General features: G+C 36.7%; 4 protein-coding genes across 5 annotated transcripts; 1 reads left to right on the top strand and 3 right to left on the bottom strand.

Annotated features, from left to right (window-relative positions):
• Positions 1-1310: 1310 nt before the first annotated feature.
• Positions 1311-5626, bottom strand: LOC133743972 (RHOMBOID-like protein 12, mitochondrial). 2 transcript variants are annotated; one of them, XM_062172062.1, is made up of 8 exons: positions 5005-5626; positions 3962-4082; positions 3570-3689; positions 3224-3334; positions 2920-2978; positions 2193-2297; positions 2067-2108; positions 1311-1737 (listed from the first exon to the last, which is right to left on the bottom strand). In XM_062172062.1, the coding sequence occupies exons 1-7, from the start codon at positions 5385-5387 to the stop codon at positions 2096-2098; spliced, it is 912 nt and encodes a 303-aa protein (XP_062028046.1). In that variant the 5' UTR covers positions 5388-5626; the 3' UTR covers positions 1311-1737; positions 2067-2095. The 2 variants fall into 2 exon arrangements, with proteins under 2 accessions (XP_062028046.1, XP_062028045.1); XM_062172061.1 differs by having other exon boundaries at positions 1322-1737; positions 2920-2964; positions 5005-5619.
• A 592-nt stretch (positions 5627-6218) lies between these two features.
• On the top strand, positions 6219-8273 carry LOC133746350 (transcription termination factor MTERF15, mitochondrial). Its single transcript, XM_062174532.1, has one exon. The coding sequence runs from the start codon at positions 6259-6261 to the stop codon at positions 7603-7605; it is 1347 nt and encodes a 448-aa protein (XP_062030516.1). The 5' UTR covers positions 6219-6258; the 3' UTR covers positions 7606-8273.
• Positions 8274-8397: 124 nt separating this feature from the next.
• LOC133746351 (RHOMBOID-like protein 12, mitochondrial) lies at positions 8398-12370 on the bottom strand. The gene is made up of 8 exons (XM_062174533.1): positions 11986-12370; positions 11123-11243; positions 10721-10840; positions 10387-10491; positions 10134-10169; positions 9356-9451; positions 9231-9272; positions 8398-8874 (listed from the first exon to the last, which is right to left on the bottom strand). Exons 1-8 carry the CDS (start codon positions 12351-12353, stop codon positions 8782-8784), a joined length of 981 nt encoding a protein of 326 aa, XP_062030517.1. The 5' UTR covers positions 12354-12370; the 3' UTR covers positions 8398-8781.
• Positions 12371-13877: 1507 nt separating this feature from the next.
• On the bottom strand, positions 13878-17070 carry LOC133745046 (RHOMBOID-like protein 12, mitochondrial). The gene is made up of 6 exons (XM_062173043.1): positions 17009-17070; positions 16621-16750; positions 15706-15780; positions 15582-15623; positions 15287-15373; positions 13878-14216 (listed from the first exon to the last, which is right to left on the bottom strand). The coding sequence occupies exons 1-6, from the start codon at positions 17068-17070 to the stop codon at positions 13878-13880; spliced, it is 735 nt and encodes a 244-aa protein (XP_062029027.1).
• Positions 17071-17979: the final 909 nt, after the last annotated feature.

Below are 17979 nucleotides of genomic sequence, written 5' to 3'. Positions count from 1 at the left end.
ATGAAAAACTTTTTATTTTTTTATATATTTTTTAATTTTATTTTATGGGATTGAGTGGGTTTTATTGGGAGTGGTATCATGCAGATGAGGTAATAAAGAATTAAAGAAAATGGTAAAAAGGATCTCTTTCGAGTTTTGAGTTTTTAGATCAGATGTGAAAGGGAATTGGGTTCATGAACAAATACAAAAAATGTGAATTTCAAAAAATAAAAAAATGTAAAAAGAGAGATAGTTTTCCTTTTTTTTATCAAATGTGAAAGGAAATTTGTTTTGATGAACAAAAACAGAAAATGTAAATTTCACCAGAGAGATAGGTATAACGAAACTTATTAATATTTAGTGTAAGTACGAGAAATATAAGCAAAAGTTGGTTGTTTTAAGAGAACGAAGTAGTTTGTTCATTATGACAAGTTGTATGTCTCGATTCCTCGTGAATTACGGATACGGAAATGTACTTGTTATTTCATAATTATGCACTTGATCAAAATGCTTTAAAGATCTGTTACAATTAAGTTAGGTAGAAATTAAAGTAGACATCATTTAAAAGACGAGAATTTTCAATTATGCGTTACATATAATAAATATACCGAAACATAGATTGATATTTCAAATTTACATGAAAATAGTAAAATTTCTTTAAAATTATCGATAAATTGTTGTTTAAACGATGACTAGTTAAAAAACAGTCATACAAAAACATTTTAACTTTGGCTGTTATTTTCATTATGGCCTCGCTAGTTTTCTTAGGTATGTTTGTAAAAGATTGAGTACACCAACTTCTTTTTTTCATTTAATTCATGTAGAATTAACCATATTTTTCAATAGGAGGGTCGGACCATTAGATTCATGAAACTGTTTCATAGTATATTGTCACGTGACTTATAGAGTGATTTTAACTTTATACATACAAAATAGGAAGTGATCTAAATATAGAGTTTTGATTTTCTCAATAAAATTGGTAAAGATAAAACTACCACGTAATAAAGTTTCTCCAAAAATTTCCTCATAGAAGTCTGGTTTGGGATACAACAAAAATTCTTCTAGCATTAACCATTTTACTTTTGTGAGTTTTTTAAATTTTAATTGACCCAAAAGGCAAATATTTTTTCTTTCTTTCTTATTTTGGAAGCAGGGGTCGGTCGAGTAGTAACGCATTTGAAATTTTTAAATTTTTTTGGGCTGAAGTAACGTATAAAAAAAAAAAAGTAACGTATTTGAATTTTTTTGGTAACGTATTTGAATTTAAAACTTGTTTTGGGAATCTACAATCAGTGGAATTACTCGGAAACATGTGACGGTTACAGTAGACTGGGCCAAAACAAATATCCTCACGAGCCGACCTGCTTTAAGCCCACTGAGCAGGCCCAAACTCCATTTCTCTGATTTGAACAGGTGAACAACACAAGCGTGAAATGCTTTAAAAAGAAGAAATAAGCAACACTTATTACTTCACTAAATAGATATCAGTTTTTTCCTAATCATCTGAATTTGACATTCAACTCTTGGAAAGAAGTTTGCGTGTCATCAAATGGTTCGGTAATTTAACTCCGAAGGCAATGACTAATAGCTAACATGCTGGAATATCTCAGTTTCCTACACATAACATCTACAAAATGCTGCCTAAGTAATCTGCAGACTCATCTAGAATAAACCACGCCCCTTTCGAAGTCTTGCCCAGGCTATGGCTGCTACTGCCGCACCGCCCAAGTGTGCAGATCCTGAGATCTGACTGTTTCCCTGTAACAACAACATAATGTCACCACTGCATTTACTAGAAAATAACAACGGCTGTGCACTGGGGGTTATATGGGATGGGGAAGGAAGTTCAGTAGTTCAAACTCATTATGGTACAATGAGGTTGCTTGGGCATGCCAAGTCGGGCCAGGTTATCACACTTGAACAATAATACGCACAGAACATAAACAAAATGATGAACAAAATCTAATTGTCAAAATACTCGGTTTAGTTTTAAAACCAATGAGTGATGATAATCATGGCTCAACTCCAACTCTATTTTAAAAGCCGATGCGCACACAGAAATATAAAAACGGTAGAAATCAACGTACCTCCATTATTCTTAAGATATCCTTTCCAATTAGAAAGATTCCCTAAAACAGAAAAAGCAGAGGTAACATATTTTAGGTATTTGCATAATGGCCTCAACAAATCAAACGACATAGAAGCACACTTACCAGCAGCATGGCAGGAACTGGTATGATAAAATCAAGGTAGAGGGTAGCTGTGGGGTGAAGGAATATATCAAGCAACATGATAGCATTAACAGCACCGCTTGCCCCCTAAATGTCACAAACATACTCAATAGTTAGATGTTTCAAGTCATGATCCTGACAGAATATAACAACTAATCAAAGTTAGTTTGTCAACTTTTAGTCAAACAATCGATGAAAATAATGAAGCTGGTGGAGTGAAGGTCTATGTTAAACTATTCATCCTTTCTTGCCTCCACATAACAAGCCTTCATTCAAAACATAACTAGCATTGTGCATGGCATTATATGTCAGAAAGCAAACAGTGACTTGAATAAAGAGACTACGCCTCACAATGCCGTGCATAAACAACAAGTTATATAGTGGTGAGAATGACAAATGTTCTCGGAGAGAAGTCAATTTCCACGGTATATTTTCTTATATTCATTGGTAAGATTTGACACCAGACACTTCTAAAGAAGGAGAGGTAAGGAGAGGGAAATAAATAGAAACTCAAACGCCATGCAAAAAAAGAAATATCACATTTCTATTTCCATTTATAAACTTCATTGGATGGATAATTCAGACTAAAAAAGTATAACATCCCTTTCATGATTATTTCCTTTGGTAATTATTTATAGGCCGTTAAAATTTGTTGAGAATTTATATATAGAGAATCTACTATCATTTAGTAGCCTGGTTGATAACATACCAATCCTGGGGCATTAGAAGCGTCCATAATCCCAAATGGTCGATTCTGCAAACATTAGACTGTGAGAATTCTCAATAGGTATATTCAGTAAAAGTTCACTGAAATATATTGACATCTACTTAATGTTATGATCTTTTTGGGTAAGAATAATCCCATCTTATTAGAGGGGATTACCACTTAATTCCATTACAGTATCTACTACTTTGCCAGAAACTTCAATTGCGGACAATTACTTTTTATGTTTATAAAATACTGACTCAATGCTTGATAGCTGATAGAGTTATTATCTTTAGTATCATGGTACCTTCGATGATGCAGCCAGGAAGGCATGGTGCACCAAGTAAAAGACTGAGCCACCAATAGCTCCAGCTAGATACAACTTCAGCAAAAACTCAGGCCCAAAAGTTCTTCCAATCTGGTCAATACACCAAAACCAGTAAGAAAGATTGAAACTGATTGAACTCACCATTTCATAAAGATTATATTAACAAAATAAGTTGAGCAAACTTAGCTTTATGATACATGCTTCAACTAAACAGATTCCATAACAAATATAGTAGCATACAGGAATCCTTTAGGATATGTGTGTTTAAGAAAAATTGGAACCAGTAGCACGCAAGAGAAATAGCTTATGAGGAAGCTGAGCTTACATTGATCCCAAAAAAATACAGTCCAATCATGTTAGAAATGATATGCCAAATATCAACGTGACTAAATGCAGAAGTTATCAATGTGTGAAGACGTCCACTTGTAAAATTGTTTAATGAGATCTGCTTGGAGAAAATCAAGAAGTTAGGAAAATGAAGTAAGAAATGGAATATTATGGGACAAGAATACTAAGCAGCTATAAAGAGTCTGTCCGTCAACATATTGTTTCCTTGAGTTGTGCACTTGTTACTTAAGTCACTTATGAAAAGCCAATGGGTACACATAATCAAGCAGCTGCTCCAGAAGACAGAGCCCATAAATGGTCAGGAATTAAAGATTAAATACAAAAAGTTGACAGCACTTAGTAGCACACAAGTTCAAATTAAGAACTCACAGTAAAATTCTTGTACATGAATATAGGGTCTGCTATCCTCCATAAAAGAAAAACAGCAACATTAGCTACAACCAATCCCAAAACCATGTCACCGCTTGATAACCTTCGCAACCATGTTCTCCTGCAAACAGAACATATAAATTATTCACAGAAAGGATCTTGCATGTAGTGCGTTAAACGACAAATATGGAGTGACGAGAAACTCAAAAATCTGCTGTTATGTTTGATAGTATTCTCTTTTCCATATGTGTTTCTTCAATAAGTGAAATCCGAGATCTTGAAAGTGTACTTATTTTGTAGCAGTATCGAAGAAACAAGCTGAACCAGAAACTGCATATCAGATCTATCTTAATTCGTAATTCACAACATGACCACAGGTCCACAAGTAAAGTAATACCTATAGTCATATGTAGTCAGTTGCAAGACTTAACAACTCATCGCATACCAGAACTCGTTTTTTTATTTCAACTCAAAAACACAGTAATTTCACATTTCCAACTTGAAGATGATATCTCATAAAAACAAAGAAGAAAAAAACTTGAAGATTGGTATGAAGGCATATCAGATGCCAGACTATTGCGCCCACTCATGTTTAATACATAATAATGTATACCAAGTACCAACTACTAGCAGATCAATAACTTGATCCCCTAAACAATATAAGTCATATTTAATTGTAAACTACAATGTCATACACAATTATATAGCAGAAGATGTCAATGGCTATTTGCAGTCAAGAATACAGGAGCTTTTGAGATGAATAAAAGGAGGCAACACATAAACAGAAAAACTAGTACAGTCCACCATTCAAAAACCGAAACGTGTAGTCCTTTTCAGTTCCCTACCACATTGCTTTTCTCTCATGGGTCAAATCAATCAGAACCCAAAAACAAATATTAACCAGAAAAAAAACCCAATTCAGTGACATACAAATTCCCACATACATGAAATTTCTTATATACAAAACAAAAGCAGAAAACTTTGTTCAACACTAATTGCATTGAAACTAATCACACACTTTGACAGAGAACTAAGAACATTACCAGGCACTCTGATTAGAAATACGACTTGGGTTGAAGTTAAAACTCTGTTTGGGAAACTTGCTTTGGAGAAAGGCAAGCCTGCAATCCGAAAGCCTCTTGCTCGATACCCTCAAAAGGGTATTTGCGGAATCCAAAGAAAAGTGTTTTCTGAGTAATGGGTTGGAGAGAAAGCCATGAATTTTGTGAGTGAGATTGTGCTGATGGGGAAGTGGGTGTGTGGGGAAGGAGCTAAAGAAGTGATTTTGGGTCTGGGTTTGGGGTGGTTTGGTGAGAGAGAAGGTTTTGTGAGGTTGGAAGTGGAAAAGGGAAGAGCTTTGGGTGGTGGAGGTTGATAGGTTTTTGGGGAGGTTTGAGGCTAATTTCACAGAAAGAAGCCTCTGCATATTTTGAGGTTTGGAATCAAAGAGGTCTAATTTCTATTCTTTTTGTTGTTGGAGATCAATGGAAATGTGCAGGGGATGGAATATTTTCAAATGCAGGAGGTGACTTGTGAATGTCTCTAAGCATATATTGGTTTGATCCTTCTACCACCAGAGTTGGTAACTGGTGAGTGTACCAGGGTTTGTGTGCAAAGTAAAAGGAAGGAATAAATGGTCTTTATGGTTCATGTATTTTGGATGAATTGCAATTGTAGGATTGTGACTTATGTTTCACATAAGTAATTTGCTTTCAATTTTGAGTAAGGAGATTATATTGACTTTGTACGTAATAGACATATTGACTATTTATTTTCTAATATTAAATTAACTAAAATTTATGAATATTGACTCAATGCAGCTTGAGTTTAGCTCGTTTAATTCTTGTTAATAAAAAAATTAAGTTGAGTTCGAATCAATATGTTGACAAGAAACAAGCTGATTTTGAACACCAATATCTTCCATTCCAACTTACAAAGTTTGTATATACTTTGTAGTTCTTTAGGCACTTGAATATTTGAGTGAGAATGTACTATTGGATGATACACTTTTTTCCTTATTTGTTTGACCATTAATATTAGGGTATAAGCACCCTATAATAAGTGTTGTTATGACTTTGAAATTGAATGAAATCTCTATTATTTTGTCAAAACAAAAAAAATTTGTAAACACTATTATGTTTGAAAACCAACTCTAATATGCTCATTTGTCTAATTTTATTTTTATTCATCTATTTTTTTTTATCTTTTTTCACTTATTACCGCGTAAGAGCGGGTCTCTGCTCATTGCTCATTGCTCATTCCATACATGTAGGTAGTGAGTCACTGAGTCTCAAAAAATGGGTATGAGGGTTCTAAACAGAACCCTTCTCACCCGCTTTACATTCACTTCAACCCCCAAACAAAACCCATCTCTCACAAACCTAAAGTTCCAATCTTTTTCATCAAATCCACTAAACCCCAGATTTTCAATACAAATTTCCAATCTACTCCAAAGGTACGGCTTTCCATCTTCCATTGTTCACAATTTCATATCAAAGAATCAATTTTTACTCAATTCAGATTTGCATGACTTAGACAAGTCTCTGGTTATTCTTTCATCCTTCAAATTTGATCAGAGTTCCCTTGTTTCATTGATATGTGATTGCCCTGGGGTTTTGGATTTTGAGCTTCTTAAGAAATGGGAACTGGGTTTCTCAAAATTGGGGCTTTTGGGTGCTTCCCCGTTGATGATCAAGAGTGTTTTGGAGCAATCTAAGAGGTTTCAGATTGACCCAGATGGTGTTTTTAGGAGTGTGAAGGCTTTGAGGGGTTTAGGGTTTAAGGATGGTACTGTCTGTAGGGTTTTAGAGGGGTTTCCAGGAGTGGTTTTGATGAATGAGAGGGAGATAGATGAGAGAATTGAGTTCTTGGTGGGATTTGGGATTCCGAGGGATGGAATTGATCGGGTTCTTTGTTGTTTTCCAGGGGTTTTAGGATTTGGGGTTGAAGATAGATTAAAGCCATTGCTCTGTGAGTTCAAAGACTTTGGCTTTGGTAAGGATGTTATTAGGAGAGAGATTGTTAAACAGCCAAGAGTTCTTGGCATGGAATTCGGTGAGTTTTCGTGGTGTTTGGAATGGTTGAGGACTTTGAAATGTAGGGAGCCTATCAAGGAGAAGATTTTCAGTAATGGAGAATTTCGAGCTGGGTTTGAAGTGAAATTGAGAGTTGACTGCTTGTGCAAACATGGGTTGATCAGAAGAGAGGCTTTCGAAGTGTTGTGGAAGGAGCCAAGGTCAATCATATATAAGGTGGAGGACATTGAGAGGAAGATTGAGTTTTTAACACATGAGATGAAATTCAATATCCGTTGTTTGGTTGAAGTTCCGGAGTACTTGGGAGTGAATTTTGAGAAGCAAATCGTTCCTCGGTTCACTGTGATAGAGCATTTGCGATCAAAAGGAGGGCTTGGTTGTGAGGTGGGGTTAAAGGGTCTGATCAAGCCTAGCAGGCTTAGATTCTACAACCTGTATGTCAAGCCATATCCGGATTGTGAAACAATATTTGGAAGACTTTCAGGAGATGGTAAAGTTCGAAACCAACATCCTGCTGGACTTTGGAAGCTTTTTAAGCCACCAAGTTATCCAGAATCGAAAGATGATGTGAAGAACACAAAGTCATTTATGGAATCACTGGCTCACTGATTGTATCAATGACTTTATCAGGTGGACTTCTGCATCTTGTAATATGGGAATGGGTAGCATAATTGTTTAATGTCATGAATTCTTCTGTGGGTGCATAGAGAACAGACTTGTTGGTATTGGCAGTTGCCTTTTCAATTTGAGTACTTGTACATGAGTGACTGGTATCTTTCAAATAAAAGAGGTGGTTTTGGCAGAAAGATTGAACAAGACATACAAGAAAGTGAACTAAAGGTCTGGGATTCTAAATTCTTTTGATTGTGGAAACTAGAAGTGATATCAGTCAACCCTCTGCTTCATTTTAGAGTAAATCTAATGTTTGGACGTCTATCTTTCGCAAGTATTTGAATCAGCTATCTTTTCTGATTCATATCAACTGCATCACCTTGCCCAGAAGTGATTTTTGACTTGTATTAATGATTATCACGGTGCATATGAAAGATGAGACAGAGAATCAAGAAGCTAGTAGCAGTGGAGCGAGAATCAGACTGAATAGTTCACTTATACAAGCTTGAAAGGCATGACTGGATTTGGCTGCTAGGTATCTGGTGTAATGTATGCAACAGTATTGATGTCCGATGTAAGAGAGGACACGAGAAATTTGAAGCTATTACAATGTATCGAACCCCTGCAGTAACTTGGTCAATAAATTAACACAAAGTTGATCATGATCAATTTGTTTTCATATTAGATTATGTTGCAGCCAACTCTGAGAAGTTTGGGGAAAAAAAAATGTAATCAAAGTCAAAAATATTTGAATTTTAAATTGTTCTGGGCGATTTACTCCACTCAGGAGAAGTGTCATTGGAGAAACTGTGACAATCTCCTTTGAGGAAAAAAAAAAAATTCTTTAGAACACCCAAGGTGTGGTTGTTTTCCCATTGAAAAGGGAAATGAGGAAAACTGTATAACTCCCAGGATTAAGTTGCTTTCCCATTGAAAAGGGAATTGAGAAAAACTTTCTTCATTGTCTTTAGTTCTTTCCAAAAATATATCTGAATCATCAGATGATCAGAATCTCACACTAAGAAAAGTTCAACATCCAAGTTTGTGTGGGTGAATGATTCGGTATTTCAAAACCTGCTAGAAGGCACTGACTAATAGTTAAGACGCTGGAATATCCTAGTTTTCCTACCCTGAACATCTACAAAATGTTGCACAAGTAATCTGCAGAACCATTTAGAATACCCGAAGCCCCATCCGAAGTCGTACCCAGGCAATAGTTGCTACTGCGGCGCCGCCCACATGTGCATTTCCTGAGCTACTGTTTCCCTGCAATAACAACATAATGTTACCAGTACATTTAGAAGTAAATAACTAGGACACTGGTTTGATGGCATAGGGAACAAAGTTCTGGAGTTTCAAGTCCTTAATGAAAAATGAGGCTGCTGGTCATGTCAAGTAGGAAAAAAGAGGCTCCTTACTAGTTCAAAGCCGCTAGGTTATCTCAAGATCAATATTGACAGAAAATAAAACCACAATGAACAAGGCCTAATTATCAAAATACTCATTTGGTCTATAAACCATTAAGTAATGATAATTAATTAATTATGACTCAGTCCCTGATCTATTCAAGGCCAATGCACAGCACAGACACAGAAATGTGAAAATGGTAGAAACCAACATACCTGTATGATCCTTGAAATGGAATCCCCAATTTGATAGGCCATCTAGATTAGAAAAAGAAAGGTAACTAACTTTAAGTATTTGCATAATAGCCTTTACAAATCACACAACATAGAAGCAAACTTACCAGTAATATGTTCAGATAGTAGAGGAAAGCTGGGATGCGTGTGCAGAGTTGTAACAAGTCAAAGTACATCACAGCAGTAACAGCACCTTGTGCGCCCTAAATGTCACAAACAGACCCAAGAGTTAAATGACCTAAATTTTCAAGTCGTGCTCCTGAGAGAATTGAAGTCAGCCTGTCGACTTTTAATCAAACAATCGATGAAAATAATGAATTGCTGGTAGAGTGAAGGTCTACGGTATTCATCAAATCTCACCACTATATAGTCTGTATAACTAGTCTTATGCACGGCATCAATATGCCAGAAAACAAACAGTGACTTGAATAAAGAGACTGCATCCCACAATACCATGCATAAACCTTAAGTCCTAAGTGGTGATGATGAGAAATGACAAATGCTTTTGGGGAGAAGTCACCTTCCACAGAACATTTTCTTATAGGAAGTTCAATAGTAAAGATTTGACACCAGGCACTCAGAATCTTTTAATGAAAAGAGAAATAAGGAGGAGAAAAACTTTTCAAACTCAGAACTGATGCTGAAAAAATACATATCCTTTTTATGTTGCCATTTAAAAACTTCATATGATGGATAATGCAATGATAATTCTGACAACAAAAAAATAATAATAATCCTTAGATGAGTTATTTCCTTTAGTACTTTCATATTTGTAGGATGTCCAAAATTTGTTGGGAAATGATAAACAGAGAATTTACTTTTAGTAGCCTGGTTTGTTGACAAATGTAAGGACCATAGAATGTAAGGGGTTTGTTGAGAGCATACCAATGTCAATATGGGACTGTTTGAAAGGTCTCCGTCCTGCAAACAGCAGATCATGAGTATACTAAGACTATAAGTACATTAAAAGTAGAGTGAGTTTTCATCAATTTACTCATCCACTGAATAATTCTATGGCTGACATTTCAATAGCAGGTGATAATACTTTTAAGTAAAAAACAGCGAATCAATCCTTGATGATGGTTGTATCACACAAAACTGACTGAGTTATTATCGTCCTTCTTGAGTATCATGGTACCTTTGATGCGAGCAGGACATATTGCACCAAGTAAAAGACTGAGCCACCAATAGCTCCAGCTAGATACAACTTTAGCAAAAATTCAGGGCCAAAAGTTCTTCCAACCTGGTCAATGCATGAACACCAGAAGTATGTTGAAAACTGATCAGATACACCACATGATAAAGAGAATGCAAGAATCAATTTGATAAGTCCAGCAATCTTATATTTTCTCCAACTATACAAATTGCAAAACACAATATAACAACTTAAAAGGAATATGTGTGTTTACGAAGTTTTAGAACCCAGGCGAAAGCACAGAAGGAGTTTCAAAGGCATCTGAGAAAAAACTTACATCGTTCCCAAATACAGAGAGTAGGAACATGTTGAGAAGAATATCCTCAACAACCAAGTGACTAAATGCAGAAGTTATCAATGTGTGAAGACGTCCACTTGTGATACTGTATAGTGAGAGCTGCTTACAGAAAATTGACAAGTTAGGAAATTGAAGTTGAAAATGGAATATAATCAGATTAGAACTCAACTGCTATATAAAGAGTCTGCCCGTCAACATTTTGTTTCCTTGAGTCTTCCTTTAGTTTAAGGTCACTTATAAGTAGCTAATGTTTAACATTTAAATATAAACAAGTCACTTCCTCAACAAGAAAGAGCCCACAAAGAAGTGTCCGAAATAAAGTCTAAAAATATAAAAGGTTGACAGCATTTAGTAGCACACAAGTTCAAACTAAGGACTCACAGTAAAATTCTTGACCATGAATACAGGATCTGCTATCTTCCATAAAAGAAAAACAGCAAAATTAGCTAAAATCAATCCCAAAAGCACGTCATTACTGGATACCCTCCCATACCATGATCTCCTGCAAACAGGAGAAATAAGTCATCCACAGGAAAGATCTCTCATATATGTCTTAAACTAAAAATATGGTATCAGCAGAAGTATGCCTTCCATTAAAAGTCGTTTCAACATTTGAAACACATTGTGTTGATGCAATACATGCAAAACTTTGATAACCAAAACAACAAACAATAGTCAACACAAGATACGCAACGATAGATGTTTAATCCATTGCACACCATAATCTACTACCTGCACATTTGTTAGCCGCCTGCCTTTTATTTTCCTCAAGTTTTCTACGTTTTCAACAAAGAAAAGGGGCAGCCTAATGGGATAAAGATGTTTCCATATGGTAAATGAACATTTCACACTTCACACCACCAAAGGCAAAAATCAAAACTAGAAATGTTATGAAAATGCAGAGCTTTTCTTGATGCCTAATATGGAAAGTATGTCTAAATAATCTTCCTAAACAGAGGACATCATGGATAAGCATCAAGCATGATGATGAAAAATAGAAACCATATGGAAAGTCAGTCAGATATACTGTTTTTTGATATTTTTCTCTTTTCCATTTGTTTTCCTTCAATAACTGAAATCATATGACTTTCATATATATAAAAAACAAGGACAAAAAACAAAAAAGTTCTTCAACTTTATTGTAAAGTAGGAATTTGTTGTAAAGTTTCTAACTTTCCTACAAATTTCTAACAAAGTTCATTGAAATCAATCAGATACTTCCCCAGAAAACAAAAAGGCACTACCTAGCACTCAGATGAGCATCAGAACTTGGGAAGAACTGAAAGTTCTGTTTGGGAGTTTTTCTTTGGAGAAAGGCAAGCCTGCAATACGAAAGCCTCTTGCTTGATACTCTCAGAAGGGTATTTGCGGAATCCAAAGAAAAGTGCTTTCTGAGTAATGGGTTGGAGAAAAAGCCATGAACTTTCTGACTGAGATTGTGCTGATGCTGAAGTGGGTGTGTGGGAAAGGAGCTAAAGAAGAGGTTTTGGGGTGGTTTGGTCAAGGAGAAGGTTTTGTGAGGCTGAAAGTGGAAAAGAGAAGAGCTTGTGGTGGAGCTTGAGAGGGTTTTAGGGAGGTTTGAGGCCAATTTCACAGAAAGAAGCCTCTGCATTTTGTTGTTAAGTTTGAATGAAAGAGCAGGTAACCTCAGTACATGATCAATGGAAATGTGAAAAGGTGTGGAATTTCAAATGCTTCAGACCAAATAAAGAAATGCTTGAAGGAAAAGAAAGTAACTTGGGAGTGTGTCCAAGTTTAACTTCAGTTAACAATTTAACCACGGTCCAGTATGCAGGACTTGTTAAGATTTTGGGGGGAATGTAATTACATTCAATTTTATTATTATGTTTCAAATTGGCTTTTAGTTTTACAGATTGGGCTCCTCTAGAATCTAAATGGGCTTTTTAAACTGCAAGCCCTCTTTATGTTACAGACGAGTGACTGTTATCTTTCAAATAAAAGAGGTGGGTTTTACTTTTGGGTTTTTGTCCATTTACCCCATTTCTAGGGATTTTTTTCCCACTAACCCCATTGAGTTTTTTTAATTCTCTCTTACCCAATACACTCTAAGGGAGTCTTCCCTAATACCCCATTAAGATTTTTTTTTTGTTTTTAATTTTTTTTTAATACCATTTTACCCCTCACCCCTTATTTACTTAGAGAGAGAGAGAAACCATAGGAGACTTCGCCGGAGCCCGTCACCGGTCGCCGGTCGCCGGATTCCGGTCACCGGCTGCCGGATTCCGGTCACCGGAATTTGTTGAAAATCTCACCGGAAAGGTTTTTTGGCCCCCAATAGACATCTATTGCCCCCCAATAGACCTCTATTGCCTCCTATTGCCCCCCAATAGACGTCTATTGCCCCCCAATAGACGACTATCAGCCATGTATTGCCCCCAATAGACGTCTATTGCCCCCCAATAGAACTTTCGGTAGCCGAAATAGGAACTAATCTTCCTAAAATTTGACAGATAAAACTTTGATTAAAGAAAAAAACGAAGAAATTATATCAATTTTAAAACGTCTATTGCCCCCCAATAGACGTTTCGATTACCGAAATGAGAACTAATTTTTCTAAAATTACACAAATATAACTTTAATTAAAGAAAAAAAAGAGGAGATTACATTAATTTAAAATATCTATTGCCCCGCAATAGACGTCTATTGCCCCCCAATAGACGTCTATTGTCCCTCAATAAAACTTGTTTTTTCCTTTTTTTTTCTTTCCTTTTCGACCTTCTGCCCCCTATTTTACCAAAAAAGTAAAAAAATAAAAAAAGCAAGAGGGTTGCAGCTCAATCATAAAAAAACAAGTCAAGGTATGGACTATATGCAGGATGAGTAGGCTCCAATCTTCAAAGATTCTCTAATACTAGTTGTTGCAAGTCCATACAATAGATAATTAAGGAAAAATAAAAAGAAAAGGAGAAAAAAAAGATGGCTGCTCAGAAATCAAAAGATTCAAAACACCTGCTATTCCCCTCATCTCATCTACCGGCCTTTCTCAGCCCCTCACTCTCTCCACTCCTTATCTTCCTCCTTCGCTCCTCTTCTTCTCCTCCGTTGAGTACATCCAGTGCGACGTTTCCAACGCCTAGGACTCCAAGGCCAAGCTCTCGTCGTTGACCGACGTCACTCACTCACTCACCTCTTCTACGTCACCTGGACCAGCCGATCCACCGAGGTCAGTCATCGCTTTGGAGTGGGATGAGATCGAGTTTCCGGATGCTACTGGTGGACCTGTAGCTCGAGGTGTTCGACGAATCGCCACGGCAGAGGAGGACTTGGGAGTGGAACCGCCGTCGTCGTCGACGGAGAAATTGTCGACTTTGAATTCGGCGTTGTGGTCGTTACTATGATCGACGGTGAAGTGGTGCTGGACTAGGACCAGCCAGTCGTCGAGGTCGACTCCAATCTGGACAGAGTCGTCGAGGTCGATTCCTCCGGTGACGAAGCCGTGGTGGGCGGCCCGAGTCTGGAGGAAAGGGAGACGGCCTGGGTCCAGCGCCGGAGGGGAGAGAGAGCCTGGGTCGTGCGCCGGAGCCGGAGGTCAGTAGGGAGAGAGGGAGGGGCATAGAGAGAGGAGAGAGAGATCGGGATGTGTGAGAGATTGGTGTTGAGTGGCAATGGTTGTAATTGTTTACTTGGGCTGAGGGCAAAATGGTCATTTTCTATTAAATTGTGTATGTGGGAATAAAAATCTGTTGCTGGGTAAGTGGGATAACTTTGGCTCATTTTGGGGCTTTTGGTCAAGATCCCTATACTTTTTGCAGTAAGATTGAACAAGACGTACAAGAAAGTGGATTAGAAGTGATATCAGTCAACCCTCTGCTTCATTTTAAAGCACATATACTGTTTTGATTTCAATCTTTCGCAACTATTTGAATCAGCTATCTTTTCTGATTTGTATTAATGATTATCACGGTGTATATGAAGATGAGACAGAGAATGAGGAAGCTAGTAGCAGTGGAGCGAGCATCGAACTGTATAATTCACTTATTCAAGCTCGAAAGGCATGATAGATTTGACTGCCAGGTATCTGGTGTAATGTATGAAACAACAGTATTCATGTCCAGGATAAGAGAGGACGCAAGTGATTTGAAGTTATGTATAGAACCTGCAGAAACCTGGTCAATAAATTAACACAAACTTGATCATGATCAACAATTGTATTTGAATTTTCAAATGCTCTGGGCGATTTACTCCACTCAGGAGAAATGTCATGGAAAAATTGTGACATTCTCCTTTGAGGAAAAAAAAGAAATTCTTTAGAACACCCCAGATCAAGAGTTGAATCGTATTAGATTATGTTGCTTTGCCATTGAAAAAGGAAATGAGGAAAACTTTCCTCCTTGTCTTTTGTTTTTCCTAAAATATATATGAATCATGCAAGTTCACACTAGGAAAAGTTCAACATCCAAGTTTCAGTAATTTAAAACCTGCTGGAAGGCTCTGACTAACAGTTAAGTGCTGGAATATCCTAGTTTTCCTACCCAGAACATCTACAAAATGTTGCCAAGTAATCTGCAGAACCATTTAGAATACCCGAAGCCCCATCCGAAGTCGTACCCAGGCTATGGCTGCTACTGCAGCGCCGCCCAAGTGTCTAGATCCTGAGACATGAATGTTTCCCTGCAATAACAAAATAATGTTACCACTACATTTACTAGAACAAAAAACAAGGAGAGTGGTTCAATGGCTGCTTGGTCGAACTGATTGAGGAACAATGAGGCTGCTTGGTCATGCCAAGTTGCTAGGTTATCTCTCTTGAACAATATGGACAGAAAATAACAACAACCATACTGAACAAGCAGTGTGAAAATGGTAGAAACCAACATACCTCCATTATCCTTGGAATATCCTTCCCAATTAGAAAGATCCCCTAAAATAGAACAAAGGGAGGTAACCTGTTTAAGTAGTTGCATAATAGCCTCAATAATCACAAAACATAGAAGAAAACATACCAGCAGCACCGCAGGAACTGTGGGGTGGAGGAATATATCAAGCAACATGATAGCATTAACAGCACAACTTGCGCCCTAATGTTACAAACAAACTCAAGAGTTATATGAACTTAAATTTTCAACTCATGTTCCTGACAGAATATAACAACCAATCAAAGTCAGTTGATCAATTTTTGGTCAAACAACCGATGAAAAGGATGAAGCAGGTGGGCATTAAATTATTCATGATCTCTCACCACTCCATAATCACCCTTATGCCAGTGACATGAATTAAGAGACTCCACCTCACTTTGCCATTCATAGACCTTTAAGTCAAATAGTGGGGAGGAATAACAAATCTTTCAGAGAGAAATCAGGTTGCTTTTCTTACAGGAACCCTGGTAAGATTTGACACCAGACACTTAGTTCCCACTTCACAATTCTTTAATAAAAAGAGGAGAGAAGACCTAGAAACCCAAAGATCAGAATGCTAATTCTGATAAAATAATAAAAACATCACTTTCGTGATTTATTTCCTTCGGTGATTTTCTTATTTGTTGGCTAGTAAATTTGTTGGGAGATGATAAACAGAGAATCTCCTTTCATTTAGTAGTCTGGTTTTTTGAGAATGGCCCACAGAATGTAAAGGGTTGCTGATAGCTTACCAATTTTGGTTTGATACTGATATTCTCTTTTCTGCCCTGCAAATAACAGAATGTGAGAATGCTGAATACTACATATTCAGTAAAAGTGCAGTGAAATATCAGCATAATAGTCATCTACTGAAGAACTCTTTGATTTTTTTTTTTTTTTTTTTTTTTTTTTTTTTGGGTAGAGTAGAACAATCCCATGTAATCTTGATTACCAGCTAAATTCCATCAACTTTTTTCAGAAATTTCAGTGGCAGATAATAGTTCTTCTTAGTTTACAAAGCACCAACTTAGTCCTTGATAATCGTTGTACCTCTGTTGGAGTAATCAGGTTCAGGAAGGTATGGTGCACCAAGTAAAAGACTGAGCCACCAATAGCTCCAGCTACATACAACTTCAGCAAAAACTCTACCAATCTGATCAATGCACCAAAACAAGAAACATGAAAATGATTGAATGTATCGCTCCATAAAGACTGTGCAAGAATCAACTTAGTACGTCAAGCAAGCCTAGCTTTATGAAATTATGATATACTCTCCAACTAAACAAATTTCACAACAAATTTCAGTAGCTTAAAGGAATCATTCATGATCTGTGTGTCGTAAGAAAAATTTGAACCTGAAAGAGAGAGAGTTTCTGAGGAAACTGAGCTTACATTCCTCCCAAAATAATACAGTCCGATCATGTTAAAAACCATATGCCCAACATTCGCATGAGTAATTGCAGGAGTTATCATTGTGTGAACACGTCCAAGCATAAAATTGTATAATGAGGTCTGCTTAGAGAAAATGAACAAGTAAAGAAACTGAAGTTGGAACTGGAACATTATCAGACTAGATCACAAGAATAGTAAGAAGCTGGAAAAAGTCCATCCATCAACATATTGTTTCGTCGAGTTATTCCTATACTTTAGGTCTCACGTGTAAGTAGCCAACGGATACATTTTTACATATCAGGAAGAGCTCACAAAGAAATGTGAGAAAATTATAAAGACAGAATAGGAAAAGTTAACAACACATAAGTTCAAATTTAAGGACTCACAGTAAAATTGTCGTACAAGAATATAGGGTTTAGGGGGTATAGTATCCTCCATAAAAGGAAAACAGCAACATTAGCCATGATCAATCCAAAAACCAGGTCATTACTCGATATGGTTTGAAACCATGAGCTCCTGCAAACAGGAGAAAAAAGTTATTTCACAGGAAAGACCTTCCATTAAACTAAAAATATGGTCACATGAGTAAAAGGACTATAATATTTGAAACGCATTGTTGAAATTGAAATGAATGCAAAAGCTAGAAAATCAAATTGACAAAACAATAGTCATCACAAATTACATAACTGCACTGTTACCCTAACAAAAAAAACAAAATACTCTGTTATCAATGATCAGAGCATTTCTTCATGCCTAAAATGGACAATGCATATTGTTACCGAAAATTAGATTAAATATGATATAGGAAAAAATAGAGTTGACTAGAGATTCTTTGTAAATTTACTAGCTTTCCTTCATATTCTTACAAATGTCAGTGAAAACCCGGCACTCTCCCGAGAATTAGAGCTTGGAATGAACTGAAATCTCTGTTTGGGAAATTGGGTTTGGAGAAAGGCAAGCCTGCAATCCGAAAGCCTCTTGCTTAAAAGG

This window comes from Rosa rugosa, chromosome 4 (assembly GCF_958449725.1).
Source record: "Rosa rugosa chromosome 4, drRosRugo1.1, whole genome shotgun sequence".
NCBI lineage: Eukaryota > Viridiplantae > Streptophyta > Magnoliopsida > Rosales > Rosaceae > Rosa > Rosa rugosa.
This window is presented reverse-complemented; position numbering and strand designations above follow the sequence as displayed.

Excerpts from the sequence above, each read along its gene's own strand:
- LOC133743972 (XM_062172061.1), bottom strand. The coding sequence starts at position 5,387 with ATGCAGAGGCTTCTTTCTGTGAAATTAGCCTCAAACCTCCCCAAAAAC. Across the intron at positions 4,083-5,004 it reads ATTTCTAATCAGAGTGCCTG|GAGAACATGGTTGCGAAGGT; the intron begins GTAATGTTCTTA and ends TTCTGTTTGCAG. Across the intron at positions 1,738-2,066 it reads ATATCTTAAGAATAATGGAG|GGAAACAGTCAGATCTCAGG; the intron begins GTACGTTGATTT and ends TTGTTGTTACAG.
- LOC133746351 (XM_062174533.1), bottom strand. The coding sequence starts at position 12,353 with ATGCAGAGGCTTCTTTCTGTGAAATTGGCCTCAAACCTCCCTAAAACC. Across the intron at positions 10,492-10,720 it reads TCTCTGTATTTGGGAACGAT|GTTGGAAGAACTTTTGGCCC; the intron begins GTAAGTTTTTTC and ends TGCATTGACCAG. Across the intron at positions 10,170-10,386 it reads ATGTCCTGCTCGCATCAAAG|GACGGAGACCTTTCAAACAG; the intron begins GTACCATGATAC and ends TGCTGTTTGCAG.
- LOC133746350 (XM_062174532.1), top strand. The coding sequence starts at position 6,259 with ATGGGTATGAGGGTTCTAAACAGAACCCTTCTCACCCGCTTTACATTC.
- LOC133745046 (XM_062173043.1), bottom strand. The coding sequence starts at position 17,070 with ATGATAACTCCTGCAATTACTCATGCGAATGTTGGGCATATGGTTTTT. Across the intron at positions 15,374-15,581 it reads ATATTCCAAGGATAATGGAG|GGAAACATTCATGTCTCAGG; the intron begins GTATGTTGGTTT and ends TTGTTATTGCAG. Across the intron at positions 14,217-15,286 it reads GACTTCGGATGGGGCTTCGG|ACTCGGGCCGCCCACCACGG; the intron begins GTATTCTAAATG and ends CCTTTCCTCCAG.